This window comes from Mercenaria mercenaria, chromosome 8 (assembly GCF_021730395.1).
Source record: "Mercenaria mercenaria strain notata chromosome 8, MADL_Memer_1, whole genome shotgun sequence".
In the NCBI taxonomy this organism is placed as follows: Eukaryota; Metazoa; Mollusca; class Bivalvia; order Venerida; family Veneridae; genus Mercenaria; species Mercenaria mercenaria.
In genome coordinates this window covers 68156547-68173497 of record NC_069368.1, presented here as the reverse complement: position 1 = coordinate 68173497, position 16951 = coordinate 68156547, and the positions used below count along the sequence as shown (strand labels likewise).

General features: G+C 37.1%; 1 protein-coding gene across 4 annotated transcripts in view; it reads left to right on the top strand.

Annotated features, from left to right (window-relative positions):
* LOC123566153 (activated RNA polymerase II transcriptional coactivator p15-like) overlaps window positions 1-10788 on the top strand; it is a 32262-nt gene extending 21474 nt beyond the window's left edge. For all 4 annotated transcript variants that reach the window (XM_045360036.2, XM_045360034.2, XM_045360032.2 and 1 more), the window contains exons 4-5: window positions 5983-6088; window positions 10251-10788. In XM_045360036.2, the coding sequence (XP_045215971.2) occupies window positions 5983-6088; window positions 10251-10333 (189 nt within the window). In that variant the 3' untranslated portion in view covers window positions 10334-10788. The remainder of the gene's footprint in view (window positions 1-5982; window positions 6089-10250) is intronic.
* The last annotated feature ends 6163 nt before the right edge of the window (window positions 10789-16951 follow it).

Below are 16951 nucleotides of genomic sequence, written 5' to 3'. Positions count from 1 at the left end.
GTCAGTCAGTAGGTGGCCTGTGTGTCTGAGGGTGAATCATGATGTAGTTAGGAAACACTTGGGTCTTCAGTGGGCATACTCTATAGGATGATTGTGTTTGGTAGGTAGCTGACCCATATTGTGTGGGTGTCGGTAGGTCAGACGTCATGATCACAGTGACTTTGACACTGAAAACAGTTTGTCGTATACCCTATTGAAAAAAAGTATTTGAGTAAAAAAATATAAAAGGCAAAATTATCTTCTATGCAAAATACAGCTAAATGAAAAAGGAAAATAATCAAAAATGCAAATCATTGTAAAGAAACATAATAATGCCTTTTTGATTGTATTATGCGATTGTTACTTACATTAGATGGATAACTGAAATTTTTCCCAATTTTGATCAAAGTTTATGATGATATCTTTTTTCCAAGTTTCTGTAAAATCACTGCTGTGATCTTGAGATTGAAAATTTTTGCCACTCAGTAACTGGAACATGCTCAAGTTGTTAAGTGCCTGTTGTCAGTAGATGGCACAAAATCTTTGTAGGTCAGTAGGTCATAAGTCAAAAACACAGGCACCCTGAGACTGAAAAATGGTTTCAGATCAAGAACCGGTAAATGCTTAGGCCTACATTTGTCAGACATAAAATGGTTTTCGCCTGGGGTCATCAGGTCAGTCCTATAGTTTTTGGGGTCAGTAGGATAAAGGGCAAGATCACAGTGAGTTTGAGACTGAAAATTTGTACTTAATAAATGGAGAACACATTGGTCTGAAGTAGTCCAACTTCATAGGCTGATTGCATCTATAAGCATGATTTTTGTAATGTCACACCTTTTTGCTTTTTAGACTAAGGGTCATGTTTCATAATTTTGATGGTCACATGGGAAACTAAAGTAATTTAACTGTTCAACAGAAATAGAAAATACTCCTTTACACCAGAAAATTGTGTAGTACCAAGTTTGTTCTCAGTGTTGAATTTAACTGCACTTCAGGTTGGGGAGAGAAAATTATAATAGAATAATCTTTGGATGACTTCTCCTGAATTGGCTGATTGTTTTTTATCAAACATGTCTGTAGAATTATTATTTTGACAAGGTGAAGGTCTGAGGAGAACAACTTACAGCCCATATGGTTCCATGTGATATCTTTTGGGATATTTCAAAAACTGATCCAAAGGGCAAGCTTTAATGTATTTTGAATCTATCTGAGAAATCAAGATAGTCAAAAAGGAAATATACTGGTCCAATTTCAAAATTATTTCATGGAAGCTTTGATACCACCAGAAGAAATTACAGCCAGATCTAAGGATTGTTAGGGAATGAGTTTGTCCTCAGGCAAGGTGTATGTTCTCTGTGACGATTGATGAAAGACAAATCTAAAATCTTTCGTCCACCACCTCTGATTCATGTGGGAAAGTGTGCTGTTAAGTGCGGAGAACCGGTTAGTACTGGTACAGAATCCAGGAAGACTGGTTAGTTTTGTAACCAACCTGTACATAACTAAAATACTGTTGAAAAACAGCTCTAATCCAAACACATAATCTCATCAATATTGTGCAATAATTTTACTTGATATCTAAAATAACATTTTCTATTTTATGCAAGGGATACTACTCTTAGTGTGGTAAGTATCCATGAATTGTCAGTAGTCTCCATTGTCACCTACTTGATCTTTAAGCAACATCTTCTCATGAACTGCTTGATGGATCTTCTCTGAACTTTGTTTATGTCATCTTTGGACATACTGTGTTTAGCTCGACTATTTGAAGAATAGGCTAGCTATTCTACTCTCCCTGGCGTTGGCGTCACACTTTGGTTAAAATTTTGCATGCAAGTACATATGGCTATCATTTAAAGGCATATAGCTTATTTTTAGCTCACCTGTCACATTGTATCACCATAAGATCTCGGTTCCTTTCTTGAACTGGCCAGATCCCATGATGGGTTCCAGAGTTATGGCCCCTGAAAGGGCCAAAATTAGCTATTTTGACCTTGTCTGCCCAATAGCAGCTTCATTTATGATTTGCTTTTAACCAAACCTGCACACAACTTGTATCACCACAAGATCTTGGTTCCTATCTTGAACTGGCCAGATTTCACCATGGGACCAGAGTTATGGTCCCTTAAAGGTCCAAAATTTGCTATTTTGGCTTTTGCAGCCATATAGAGACTTCTCTTATGGTTTGATTTGATACAAACTTCCAAAATATCTTCAACAACAATAAATCTTGGATTCCATGACAAATCTGTCAGATCCAATCTTAGGTTCCAGAGTTATTTTATATCTGATTACCTCCCCTGATTGTAATCAAAATTGATTTATATCAGTAAGTACTTATAGGACTTATTTGAAATTTCATTATTGTCATTAGTTGGACTGAGACAATCAGGGTAGATAACTGTGGACTGATTTTATGTCAGATTACCTCCCTTTATTTCAATTTAAAATTGGTATATCTTTTGTAACTAATGAAGATTCTTATCTGAAATTTCATTTATAAATGTCAACAAATGGACTTGGACAATCAGTGAAGATACATATTGACTGAATTTATGACAAATTACCTCCCTTTATTTTTTATCTAAATGAATTAGCAGCTTCTAATGAGATTGGTTTGAAATGATCATATCATTTTGAGCAATGGTACTCAGGTAAGCAATACAGGGCCATCATGGCCCTCTTGTTTTCTTTTTCTAGGTCAATTACTAGCCTCACTGGGTCAAGTCCAATATCTCTAACATGTATTTTGGCCAAATTGTGCCCCCTTTTGCCACTGGCTTTTGGACCTAGATAATCCTGTAAAAAGTTTTACATGCATTTTACTATCTCTAAAGTTAATGCAGATATTGAATTGAAACTTCACATGTGTCTTCTGGGTCATAAAACTAGGTGATAGCATCAAGAGCCATAACTCTGACATGCATTTTGGCCAAATAATGCCCTCTTTTTGACTTAGGAAATCCTGTTAAAAGTTTTGCATGCTAGTACATATAGCTATTACTTAAAGGCATATAGCTTTGAAACTTCTTTTTTCTTTTCTAGGTCAATTATCAACCACACTGGGTCAAGTCCCATAACTCTGACATGTATTTTGGGCAAATTATGCCCCTTTTTGGACTTAGAAAATCCTGGTTAAAGTTTTGCATGCGAGTTACATGATAACAATAGTGAACGAAAGTCAGTCACAGTCACTGTCATACTGTCCTAAATAAATGTGCTAATCACATGTGATTAACATTGGCAAACAGTCCCATTTACCAAATTTCCAATTGTAAAAATTATAGCAGGTGCTAATAAAATGGACAAAAGCAAAAGTATAGCTACATGTATATTATATATTATATAGGTATAATTTACTATAGGTATGATTTACACTTTAATCTGTATGTATGGCGCTGTTGTCTCGTCGTAATACACTATCATAAACACCCTACTTATAAATTTCAGTGGGTAGTCTAATTTAACATTGTTGTAATAAGAAAATTAACATTTATTAGCCCTCCCATCTGATGGTGGTGGGCTATTCAAATCACTCTGCGTCTGTGGTCCGTCCGTCCGTTAACAATTTCTCGTTATCGCATCTCCTCAGAAACTACTGGGGTGATTTTGACCAAACTTTGTTAGAATGATGTATTGGTACCCTAGTTGTGTCCCCCTGAAAATCAGACTGGTTCAACAATTTTTGAGCGAGTTATGGCCCTTTGTTTATTTTTATAATTAAAATAGATTTATATAGGGAAAAACTTTGAAACTTTTCTTGTCCAAAACCACAGGGCATAGGGCTTTGATATTTTGTATGTGACCTCATCTAGTGGTCCTCTGTTAACATTGTTCAAATTATTCCCCTAGGGTCAAATATGGCCCGGTCCTTGGGGTCACATGGTTTACATAGACTTATATAGGCAATAATTTTGAAAATCTTCTTGTCCAAACCACAAAGCCTAGGGTTTTGATATTTGTAATGTAGCATCATCTAGTGGTTCTCTACCATGTTTGTTCAAATTATCCCTCTAGGGTCAAATATGGCCCCGCCCCCAGGGTCACATGGTTCATATAGACTTATATAGGGAAAAACTTTTAAAATCTTCTTGTCCATAACCTACAACATTCAAATTTGGACCACATGTATAGTTTTGAGTGGCAAGATGAACCTTGATATGAGTTGACCTTGATCTTGACCTAGCGACCTACTTTCACATTTCTTTAGCTACAGCCTTCAAATTTTGACCCCATGCATAGTTTTGTGTACCGAAACAAACTTTGACCTTGACATTGACCTAGTGACCTACTTTCACATTTTTGAAGGTGCAGGCTTCAAATTTGGACCACATGCTTAGTTTTGTATTCCGAAATGAAATTTGACCTTGATTTTGACCTAGTGACCTACTTATACATTTCTCAAGCCTTCAAATTTGGACCACATGCATAGTTTTGTGTACCGAAATGAACTTTGACCTTGAGATTGACCTAGTGACCTACTTTCACATTTCTGAAGCTACATGCTTCATATTTGGACCACATGCATAGTTTTATGTTCTGAATTGAAATTTGACCTTGATTTTTACCTAGTAACTACTTTCATATTTCTCAATCTACAGCATTGAAATTTGAAGCACATGCATAGTTTTGTTTACCAAAATGAACTTTGACCTTGAAATTGATCTAATGACCTACTTTCACATTTCTCAAGCTACAGCTTTCAACTTTGGACCACATGAATGGACCACATGCACAGTTTTGTGTACCGAAATGAACTTTGACCTTGATTTTGACCTTGAGCTAGTCTTGAAATTTGGAACATTCAAAAATGGCTCAATGGTGGGCGCCAAGATCACTCTGTGATCTCGTGTTTTATATTAGTATTGATAACTATTCAAATAACATGCAGTTAAGCAAGGTATAGTCATCATGTAGCGCTCTCTAAAAAGAAGATAGAAATAACCAACAAAGATACGGTCATATTTTGGCTTGTTTAAGGTTTAATGCCGCGTTTCAACACTATTTCAGTTATATACATGCAGGCAGTTTACTTTACCATCTCTCTTGGAACGGACCGGTACTAGAAATGCAACTTTCTCACATGAAGATTCAAGGTCGGCCCAGAGTGTAATCACATAGCCCTTATCAAACGTCAGTCAAATAGTGTTTGCTATACAAATTGTGTTCGATATACAAACCTCATTTACAAGGAACTAGTTTGCTATATGGATATAAGGAACAATTTTAAGAGGTCCCAAGCTGTTCCTTATAAGCGAGGTTTACAGCACTTTCTTCGAATCAAATGCAGATATTAAATTGAAATTTTACATATGTCTTCGGGTTTATAAAACTAGGTTATAGCATCAAGTCCCCTAACTCTTACATGTATTTTGGCCAAATTATGTCTCCTGTGAACTTAAAACTTCTGGTTAAAGTTTTGCATGCATGTTACTCTTCTCCAAAACTAATGCAGATACTGGATTGAAAGTCTATAGATATTCTAACATTTAGGGTAATATTCCTGCTTCTGGGACAACAATTCGAATAGTTAAGCATTTACTGTCTTACAGACAGCTCTTGTTTTCAAACTTGTGTACTTGACTGGACTAAGGGGCATGGTAAAACTGAAAACAGAAATCAAACCACATTCCTCACACGAACATCACAATTGATGTTCTCCAAACTTTGTCAAAGGCATTGTTGTATTAACATTTTTCAAGTTAGTTCAAATGGTTCCATTTGACTGCTTTTAGAAGCTGCTTGAGCAAGCTAAAAATAAAGAAAATTAAAGGACTTAATTTATATTTGTTCAAATGATTCTGACTGCACTCATTATCTGAGCTTACCTTATTGTATGTTTAATGTAGAAAAAATCTAACTCAATTGATATGTCTTATATGTATAACTTTTAAATCTCCATAACATACCGGTAACTTTAAGATCTCCGTGTATTTTCTGGTTAAGAAATGTACTAACATTTGTTTGCCCATATGTAAACATGTATTTCTCGTCATTTTCCAGCTTGCTAGAATGCGTTATGCAACAGTCAGTGAATTTAGAGGTAAAGTCATGGTTGGGATTCGAGAATATTATGAAAAGGATGGTGAAATGCGGCCTGGCAAAAAAGGTTTGTTCATTTTTGGAATACTTAGTTCTCTGTTGGAAAAAGAATCTGGGTTCTCACAAATTTGTATTTAGTTGGAAAGAAAGTCTGCCACTCTTGTAAAAAACATCTATTTCTCTGAGGTATGAAGCGAATATATTTTGGAGGCATTTCCTGCATAAATAACTTGAAAACTTCTAGTGTATTTTATATCACTAAGTTTCATTAAAAGAGAAATGATGACGACATAAACCTGCTTGTCCAGTTGTTTTTAGCTCACCTGTCACATAGTGACAAGGTGAGCTTTTGTGATCACCCTTCGTCCATCGTCGGTCCTCAGTCTGTGCGTGCGTCAACAATTTCTTGTCTGCACGATAGTGGTTTCATTTATGATTTTATTTTAACCAAACTTGCACACAACTTGTATCACCATAAGATCACGGTTCCTTACTGGAACTGGCCAGATCCCATTATGGGTTCCAGAGTTATGGCCCCTGAAAGGGCCAAAATTAGCTATTTTGACCTTGTCTGCACAATAGCAGCTTTATTTATGATTTGATTTTTACCAAACTTGCACACAACTTGTATCACCATAAGATCTTGGTTCCTTTCTTGAACTGGCCAGATTCCGTTATGGGTTCCAGAGTTATGGCCCCTGAAAGGGCCAGATGAGCTATTTTGACCTTGTCTGCACAATAGCAGCTTCATTTATGATTTTATTTTAACCAAACTTGCACACAACTTGTATCAACATAAGATCTCGGTTCCTTTCTTGAACTGGCCAGATCCCATTATGGGTTCCAGAGTTATGGCCCCTGAAAGGGCCAAAATTAGCTATTTTGACCTTGTCTGCACAATAGCAGCTTCATTTATGATTTGAATTTAATCAAACTTGCACAAAACTTGTGTCACCATAAGATCTCGGTTCCTTTCTTGAACTGGCCAGATCCCTTAATGGGTTCCAGAGTTATGGCCCCTGAAAGGGCCAAAATTAGCTATTTTGACATTGTCTGCACAATAGCAGCTTCATTTATGATTTGATTTTAACTAAACTTGCACACAACTTGTATCACCACAAGATCTTGCTTCCTTTCTTCAACTGGCCAGATTCCATCATGGGTTCCAGAGTTATGGCCCCTTAAAGGTCCAAAATTGGCTATTTTGGCTTTTGCAGCCATATAGAGACTTCATTTATGGTTTTATTTGATACAAACTTCAAAAATATCTTCAACAACAATAAATCTTGGATTCCATGACAAATCAGATCCAATCTTAGGTTCCAGAGTTATTTTATATCTGATTACCTCCCCTGATTGTAATCAAAATGGATTTATATCAGTAAGTACTTACAGGACTTATTTGAAATTTCATTATTGTTATTAGTTGGACTGAGACAATCAGGGTAGATAACTATGGACTGATTTTATGTCAAATTACCTCCCTTTATTTCAAATTAAAATTGTTATATCTCCATAACTAATGAAGATACTGATCTGAAATTTCATTTATGTCAACAGATTTATTTGGTAGATCCTTCTTTTGTCCACTTACAATTTTTTTTTTTAATTACCGGTACTTCCATTTTACTTTACTATAAATAGCTTATTTTTAGTAACTTTTTAGCTCACCTGTCACAAAGTGACAAGGTGAGCTTTTGTGATCGTGTGGTGTCCGTCGTCCGTCCGTCCGTCCGTCCGTAAACTTTTGCTTGTGACCACTCTAGAGGTCACATTTTTCATGGGATCTTTATGAAAGTTGGTCAGAATGTTCATCTTGATGATATCTAGGTCAAGTTCGAAACTGGGTCACGTGCCATCAAAAACTAGGTCAGTAGGTCTAAAAATAGAAAAACCTTGTGACCTCTGTAGAGGCCATATATTTCACAAGATCTTCATGAAAATTGGTCAGAATGTTCACCTTGATGATATCTAGGTCATGTTCGAAATTGGGTCACGTGCCTTCAAAAACTAGGTCAGTAGGTCTAAAAATAGAAAAACCTTGTGACCTCTCTAGAGGCCATATATTTCACAAGATCTTCATGAAAATTGGTCAGAACGTTCACCTTGATGATGTCTAGGTCAAGTTCGAAACTGGGTCACGTGCCCTCAAAAACTAGGTCAGTAGGTCAAATAATAGAAAAACCTTGTGACCTCTCTAAAGGCCATATTTTTCATGGGATCTGTATGAAAGTTGGTCTGAATGTTCATCTTGATGATATCTAGATTAGACTCGAAACTGGGTCACGTGCGGTCAAAAACTAGGTCAGTAGGTCTAAAAATAGAAAAAAATCGTCACCTCTCTAGAGGCCATATATTTCATGAGATCTTCATGAAAATTGGTCAGAATATTCACCTTGATGATATCTAGGTCAAGTTCGAAAGTGGGTCACCTGCTACCAAAAACTAGGTCAGTAGGTCAAATAATAGAAAAACCTTGTGACCTCTCTAGAGGCCATATTTTTCATGGGATCTGTATGAAAGTTGGTCTGAATGTTCATCTTGATGATATCTAGGTCAAGTTCGAAACTGGGTCACGTGCCTTCAAAAACTAGGTCAGTAGGTCAAATAATAGAAAAACATTGTGACCTCTCTAAAGGCCATTTTTTTCATGGGATCTGTATGAAAATTGGTCTGAATGTTCATCTTGATGATATCTAGGTCAAGTTTGAAACAGGGTCATGTGCGGTCAAAAACTAGGTCAGTAGGTCTAAAAATAGAAAAACCTTGTGACCTCTCTAGAGGCCATACTTGTGAATGGATCTCCATAAAAATTGGTCAGAATGTTCACCTTGATGATATCTAGGTCAAGTTTGAAACTGGGTCACATGCCTTAAAAAACTAGGTCAGTAGGTCAAATAATAAAAAAAACCTTGTGACCTCTCTAGAGGCCATACTTTTCATGGGATCTGTATGAAAGTTGGTCTGAATGTTCATCATGATGATATCTAGGTCAAGTTTGAAACTAGGTCAACTGCGATCAAAAACTAGGTCAGTAGGTCTAAAATTATTAAAATCTTTTGACCTCTCTAGAGGCCATATTTTTCAATGGATCTTCATGAAAATTGATCTGAATGTTCACCTTGATGATATCTAAGTCAGTTTCGAAACTGGGTCACGTGCAATCAAAAACTAGGCCAGTAGATATAAAAATAGAAAAACCTTGTGACCTCTCTAGAGGCCATATTTTTCATGAGATCTTCATGAAAATTAGTGAGAATGTTCACCTTGATGATATCTAGGTAAAATTCAAAACAGGGTCACGTACCTTCGAAAACTAGGTCAATAGGTCAAATAATAGAAAAACCTTGTGACCTCTATAGAGACCATATTTTTCAATGGATCTTCATGAAAATTGGTCAGAATTTTTATCTTGATAATATCTAGGTCAAGTTCAAAACTGGGTCACATGAGCCCAAAAACTAGGTCACTATGTCAAATAATAGAAAAAACGACGTCATACTCAAAACTGGGTCATGTGGGAAGAGGTGAGCGATTCAGGACCATCATGGTCCTCTTGGTTATTATTGGCTGTAGGGAAAACAGGAGACCAGTTTTCTGTGGTACAACATGGATGGTAGGAAGGTACCTCCAATTTTTAGGTGTATTTTAACATATCTATACCTTGTAAGATTTGTTTTTCTTTTTGGTTAAATTTCTTCCCTTTGTTGTTCCTGTCCTTTGGACTTAGATATTTTTTCTGAGGACCTTCTTGTCCTCAAGTGCAATGATAACAGGTGAGCGATATAGGGCCATCATGGCCCTCTTGTCTTTAAAATATAATGGTTTAATCTGTATAATCCTTATGAAATAAATATATAAATTTGATATGTATGAACAGTTGCAATCACAGTTAAATGTTTGATCTTGTAATTTCTGTTTGTTAAAGAAATTCCAGTTTTTAGTTGCATAATATATTTATTTATAATGTGTCTGAAACTTGTTCATTTATTAGTATTTAAAGTCTTACAAACAGTAGTGAGTACTGTTAATATACAAAAACATGTTTATATTATAGGGTAATAATTGTTCATATTTGCATATCAAGGTTTCATTGCAAAGGTGTCGTAAGTCCTCTGTTTATTTAATATGTGGTATGACTGTATTGCATTCAACCGACATGTGAACTTTTGGCAAAGTATATCTTTAAAACTCAATGGTTAATGTTACTATTTTATACATAATTTCAGGAATTTCATTACCTATGGATCAATGGAAAAGACTGAAAGATCAAATAGATGACATTGACCAAGCAGTGAAAGATATGTCCTAGAAATAACCCGTGTTGTCTTCAATCATTGCATCATACACATTCATCATGTGGGCTTGTTATCATTTTCCCGCATTGTGCAATACTTGTAAATGAATTTTTACTTTGGAAAGGAAGTGGTATTGCTGTGTTGTTACGTGCATTTAGTGTGTGTTAACTTTTGGTAACCTGTTACAGCCACCTCTTCAGAATAGTACATACAACTTTGGTGGATGGTGAGCAATGAAGGAGACACTTCAGAAGATTTTTTAATCAGGTTTAATGCATTCAAACATTGCACCTCAGCTAAGAGTATCAAGAGAGGGGGCATATTTCATTGGGATTCTAAATATGGACATGCATGTCTAGTCCTATTACACTAGTTGTAACCACATAAGTGCACATTTCTACTTCTTCAAAGTAGAGATGTAACAAAATTCAAATGTGTTAAATGGTATACAGTAAATATTGAAGGTAAAGGTGTTCTGTTTTCAGTTAAATTCCCAGTGTTTGTGCATTCAGCATTTATTAATTAAAATGAATTAACAGACTTGTACAGAATACAATCTATCAAAACAGTTGGAGGTCAAAGGTCAACAGGGCTTTTTTCCTGTCCCGTCCATATCTCTCCCATCCATGAAGGGCTTTTAATATTACTTGGCACAAAAGTACGTCATAATAAGACGATGTGTCATGAACAACTTTCAGACCCCTAGCTCAAAGGTCAAGGTCACACGGTCACAGCGGTCAAATGTTAACATGGCATGAACAGGGTCTGTTTCGTGTCTAGTCCATAACTGTCATTCATTAAGGGATTTTAATATCACTTAGCACAAATGTTCCCCATAATGAGACGACGTGTTATCCGCAAAACCCAGACCCCTGGCTCAAACATCAAGGTCACAATTGGGGGATCAAAGGTCAACAGGGCTTTTTTCCTGTCCTGTCCATAACTCTGCCATCCATGAAGGAATTTTAATATTACTTGGAACAAATGTTCCCCATGATGAGACGTGTCATGCACAAAACCCGGACCCCTAGCTCAAAGGTCAAGGTCACAATTGGAGGTCAAACGTTGATAGGTTTTTTTCCTGTCCGGTCCAGAACTCTGTCATATATCAAGGGATTACAATATTACTTGGCATAAATGTTCCCCGTGAAGAGATGACTTGTCATGCGCAACACTCAGAACCTTACCTTAAAGGTCAAGGTCACAATGAAATCAAATGTCGATAAGATTTTTTTTCCTGTCCGGTCAATAACTTTGTCATGCAAGACAGGATTTAAGTATCAGTTGGCATAAATATTCCCCTGGATGAGACGGATAGACAAGCGCAAAACCCAGGCCCTAGGTCTAAGGTCAAGGTCACAGAGGCCAAAGGTCAGATACAAAAATGACTGTCCGGAGCATTTCAACTTCATGCATGGAGGGATTTTGATGTAACTTGGTACAAATGTTCACCACGAGACGGATTGTTATGCGCAAGAACCAGGACCCTAGGTCTAAGGTCAAGGTCATAGAGGTCAAAGGTTAAATTTAAGAATGTCTTTGTCCGGAGCAGTTCTTCTTCATGCATGGAGGGATTTTGATGTAACTTGGCACAAATATTCACCACCATTAGGCACCCTTGTTTGAGAATTGCATCCCTTTGTTGTTACTACAAATAGATTATATTGTTACTTTTTTATTACTAGCCGTAGGGAAAAATTAAGACCACCTTTTATGCCCCCGAAGGGAGGCATATTAGTTTTTAACTGTCCGTCCGTTCGTTCGTCACAATGTTAACTTTTTGCATGAAGGCACTTTACTCATGAACCACTGCACCCAGGACCTTCAAACTTCACATGCTGATAGTACTTATTGAGTACACGACCCCTACTGACTTTGGGGTCACCAGGTCAAGGTCACCAAGTCGAAAGTTAACCTTTTGCATGAAGGCGCTTTACTCGCGAACCACTGCGCCCAGGACCTTTAAACTTCACTTGCTGATAGTACTTATTGAGTACACAACCCGTACTGACTTTGGGGTCACCAGGTCAAAGGTCAAGGCGCTGCGGGGGCATTTGTCACCATTAGTGACAGCTCTTGTTTGTGGTAAAACATGCATGTTACATCGAATTTTTAAGTGTATTTTGACCTATCTCTACCTGGGAAAGAGTTTTATGTGGACTTATAAGCTTTTTTTTTTTTTTTTAAGGATTAATTTCCCTTTGTTGTTACTATAAATAACTTACATGATAACTTTTTATAATTGGCCAAAAAAATTCCTTATGAAAACCACTAGGTTTTTATATATGCAAATTTTAATCCAAGTGTTTTGTTATAACATATTGTATATATATATATATATATCAGTGCTCCAGCCAGGATTAAAAAAGGGCAGGGTGCTGGCACTGAAAAGGGCACTTCTGGGGTGGTGGACGGTCCAGGACTGTGCTCCCTCCGGAAAAATATAACTGGTCCATGCATACAGTGCATTTTAACATACTTTAGGCATAGAATTTGGCATAATTTAGGCATGTTTTTGGCACACTTTAGGTATGGTCTTTTAATAGGCTATGTCTGTCATCTCTAATGCACCTATTTATTAACTGAAAATTCTACTGTTTGTATTTTACTTGGCATTGATTTTCAACTTGTAACATTTCTTTGTAATTGCATACTGAATAAAAATATCTGTGTTTAGGCCTATTTTTTTTGTTACAATTTTAGTACACATCTTCTCCATGTAGGCTACTTGATATTTATAGATTTATAGGTGCAACATATTACTGGGTATATACAGATAAAAAAGTTTAAACTTCCACTTAAATAAATGAAATCAGGCAAAGTTTTTAACTACAATACTGTTTATACATCATTGACAGATATCAGTTCATTATGTTATACTGCAGTAGAAAAAATTAGGTGCCTTCCAGTAGGGAACTTTGTATTGCTTGGCAATACTTCATTCACTTGTTTATTCTGAAACTTAACTTTTAGCCTGCTAGCGGCAAATGATTCTGCATTTGCAGGCTGATCACAGTCTGCGCTTTTCGCTATTCAGTTAGAAAATTTTCGGTGAACACTCCTTTAACTATGGTACTGCCCAAACTGATTGATGGACCAGTTCATTTTAGAAATTAGAAGGATAAAGGTTAAGTACGCAAAAGGCACAGGAGAGGCCAAGGCCCATATTTATCAACGTTTTAAATGACTCTTAAGGCTTCAAAGGAGGGGCCTCCATGGCCGAGTGGTTAAAGTCGCACACTTCAAATCATTTGCCCCTCATCCAAGTGGGTTCGAGCCTCACTTGGGGCGTTGAATTCTTTGTGAGGATGCCATCCAGCTGGCTTACGGAAGGTCAGTGGTTCTACCCAGGTACCCGCTCGTGATGAAATAATGCACGGAGGGGCACCTGGGGTCTACTGCCACCATCAAAGCTGCAAAGTCGCTATATGACCTATAATTGTGTCAGTGCGACGTTAACCCCACCCCCCACCACCACCAAAAAAAAAAGGCTTCAAAAGACTAAATCTTCATTTTGTTCTCTAATTTTTAAATTTGCATAGGTTTTCATGAAACTTTGCACGAATGTGCATTCTGGCATTGCAGACAGCAGTATTTCATTATCCAACAAAGTCGTGGCAACTTGTATGTTGTTTAAGTTTAAGATGAATATGCCAGAATTGCCTATGACAAGTCTCTACAAGGATATATTATCTAAACCCATGTATTACTTTATGATATTAGTCATTTTATTTGCTTGACTGCACAAAGCTATCCTACTTGCTTTGTTGTCCATGTCTGCACCTTTAAGTTTGATGCACTATCTCATTATCTCTGTTATTACTTGATCGATTTGTTTCAAACTTGAAACACTTTTTTTATGATCACCCACATCATGTTACAGAAGGGTCATGACATGCACCAATATTTTATGAATTTCGTCCCCCCTTTTTTTTCCTTAGAATTTCATGTTTAAGTTTGGATGCATTTTCGCTCTGTCTTTGATATTACTGAATGGATTTGATACAAGTTAAAAAAGTTGACCCACATAATCAGACACAAGATCCATAACTGTGGCATCAATTTTCATGAATTATCCCCCCTGTTTGCTTATAATTACATGTTAATTGGTATACACTTTCACTTTGTCTGTGCTTTATGCCCCTGGAGGGGGCAGCATATAGTCCATCCGCTCAGTTTCCGAGCGGTAACTGAAGAATAATGAAGGAGGCGCAGTAACCTCGGTTTTTGTTACTTTAAGGCAGGTTTGCAATGACCACCAGAAGTCTTGTGTTATTGTTAGGTCAGTTTTTATGTCAAGGTCGGGACTACCTGGAGGTAAAATTTTGATCTGATCGATTCTTGAGAAACACTGACGTTTACAGTTGACGAACTTCATTAGATGGTTCCCTGTGAAATAAAGATAACCCTTGTCGTTTTGGCAATCAATAGGTTAGAGGTATAGGTCACACTGAACTTGAGCTGAAAATCGGTTTCCAAAACATAACTGTAAAAAAACGTAGGACCTCAATTACCAAACTTTATAGGATGACTGCCTGTGGTCAGTAGATGTCTCTGTTGTTTTGGGGTCAGTAGGTCAAAGTTCTAGGGCACTGTGACACTGAAACTGAAAACGGTTTAAGTGCAATAACTCAGGAATATTTTGGTCTAAGTAATCAGATTTGATATGATGATTGCCTGTGACTGGAAGATGACCTTTACTGTTTTTGGGGGTCAGTAGTTCAAAGGTCAATGTCACAGAAACTTTCATTCTGAAAACGGTTTCCGCTTAGTAATTTGAGAACGCTTTCTACTGCAGTCATCAAATTTTATAGGATGATAGCTTGTGGTCAGTAGATTACTCGTATCACAGTGACCTAAAGACTGAAAACGGTTTCCTCTCAATAATTAAAGAATTGCCGTTGCATACAGTTGTTGAACATAATAGGACAATTGCCTGTGGTCAGTAGATGATCCTCATCAGTAGCTGAAAGGTCAAGGCCACAGTGACTGTGAGGCTGGAAAGGATTGTTGCTCTGTAACTAAAGAACGCATGTGCCTACAGTCTTCAATTTCCATAGGATGATTGCTGGTGGTCAATAGATGACCGTCGTTGCTTTGGGGGTCAGTTTGGAAAACTCAAGATTAAAGTAACTATGACCTTAAGACTGAAGATGTTTTCCTCTCCATTACAAAAGAACGCATTGGCCTACAGTCGTCTATTTTCAAAGGATGATTGCCTGTGATCGTTAATGACTCTTAATGAGTGAGTAGGTCAGAGGTCATGGTCATACTGAACTTGACCTGAAGAACGCTTCAGACTACAGTCCTAAAATGATCATTGGGTGATTGATTCTGGTCAGTAGATGTCCCAAATGGATTAAGGAGTCTGGTAGAAATCGTCAAACTTCATAGGATGATTGCCTGTGGTCAGAAGATAACTTTATTTACTTTTGGAAATAGAAGATGAGAGCCACAGTGACCTTGAGACTGAAAACGGTTACCGTTAAATACACTTGTAATTTTAGAACGCTTTGACCTACAGTCATCAACTGTTGTAATATAACTGCCTATGGTTAGTAGATGTCCCTTACTGTTTTTGAGATGGGTAGGTCAAAGGTAAAAGGATATACACTCGTTGAAACTGAAAAGGATTTCGGTTCAGTAACTATGGGACACTTTCTATCAGTAGGTTAAAAGCAAGTCTAAAGCTGATGGTTTCCATGCAGTAACGGGAATGCTAACATGTACTTAAGTAAAATGAGTTTATTGCATATTGAACTCGTTCATTCTTGAAATCCAGTGTTAACAGCACGCTGATCATTAGCCCTAAAATTGTTTCTAATCATAAGCTGGGACATCCAACATAGATCGTAAATGGAAGATGATCTGTACTGTTCACCGCTCTGTCTGTCCATCCAGCAAAATTTGTCTCCCGTATATCGAGGTCATAAAACTTTAGGAGTGTTACTAAGGATACGGAAAGATGCACCTGTGCTTTTTTTTGTGAGTTCGCCTTGTTAGTGTAATAACAGTGTCATGGCCCTCGACTTTGTCAAATTTGTGCTTCTAGGGCTTCCGGTACGTCTCTCGGAAAGTACTTGAACTATATCTATGGAATTTAATGAATGTGAAGATATGCACTGAGGAGTTTGTTAGTGATTTCCCAAAGAAGAATGAGAGGTTTTGGTATTGACTGTATTTTTGTGCCCCATCTCGAAGAAGGTGTATATTGATTTGTTCGTGTAGACAAAATTGGATTTCCGATCAGTAAGTAGAAATGTTTGGCCTTAGGTGGTCGGGATGCATAATGATCTTTGTCTGTGTTCAGTCTATCACTTTTTTCTGTTTTAAGGGTCAAAGGTCAAGGTCACAGCGACAGGGTAAAATGGTTTTCAATGGCCGGACAACGCTCGTGCAACTGAGATTGTCAAATGTCAAGGTCAAAGTGACATTAACACTGAACTGGTTTATGATACATAAATGTAAAGTAGGGAACATTTTTGTCACGTCCCTTGAAATAGTATCGTAAACTTGCGTCGTATCTTTAGTGAACTAGTACTTTATCATTAATAATTCATCCGCGGTGTTTATGAAATGGAATGATTTTATGGGATAGCAAAATGCCAAATATTTAAGTGAAGGTGCAACTT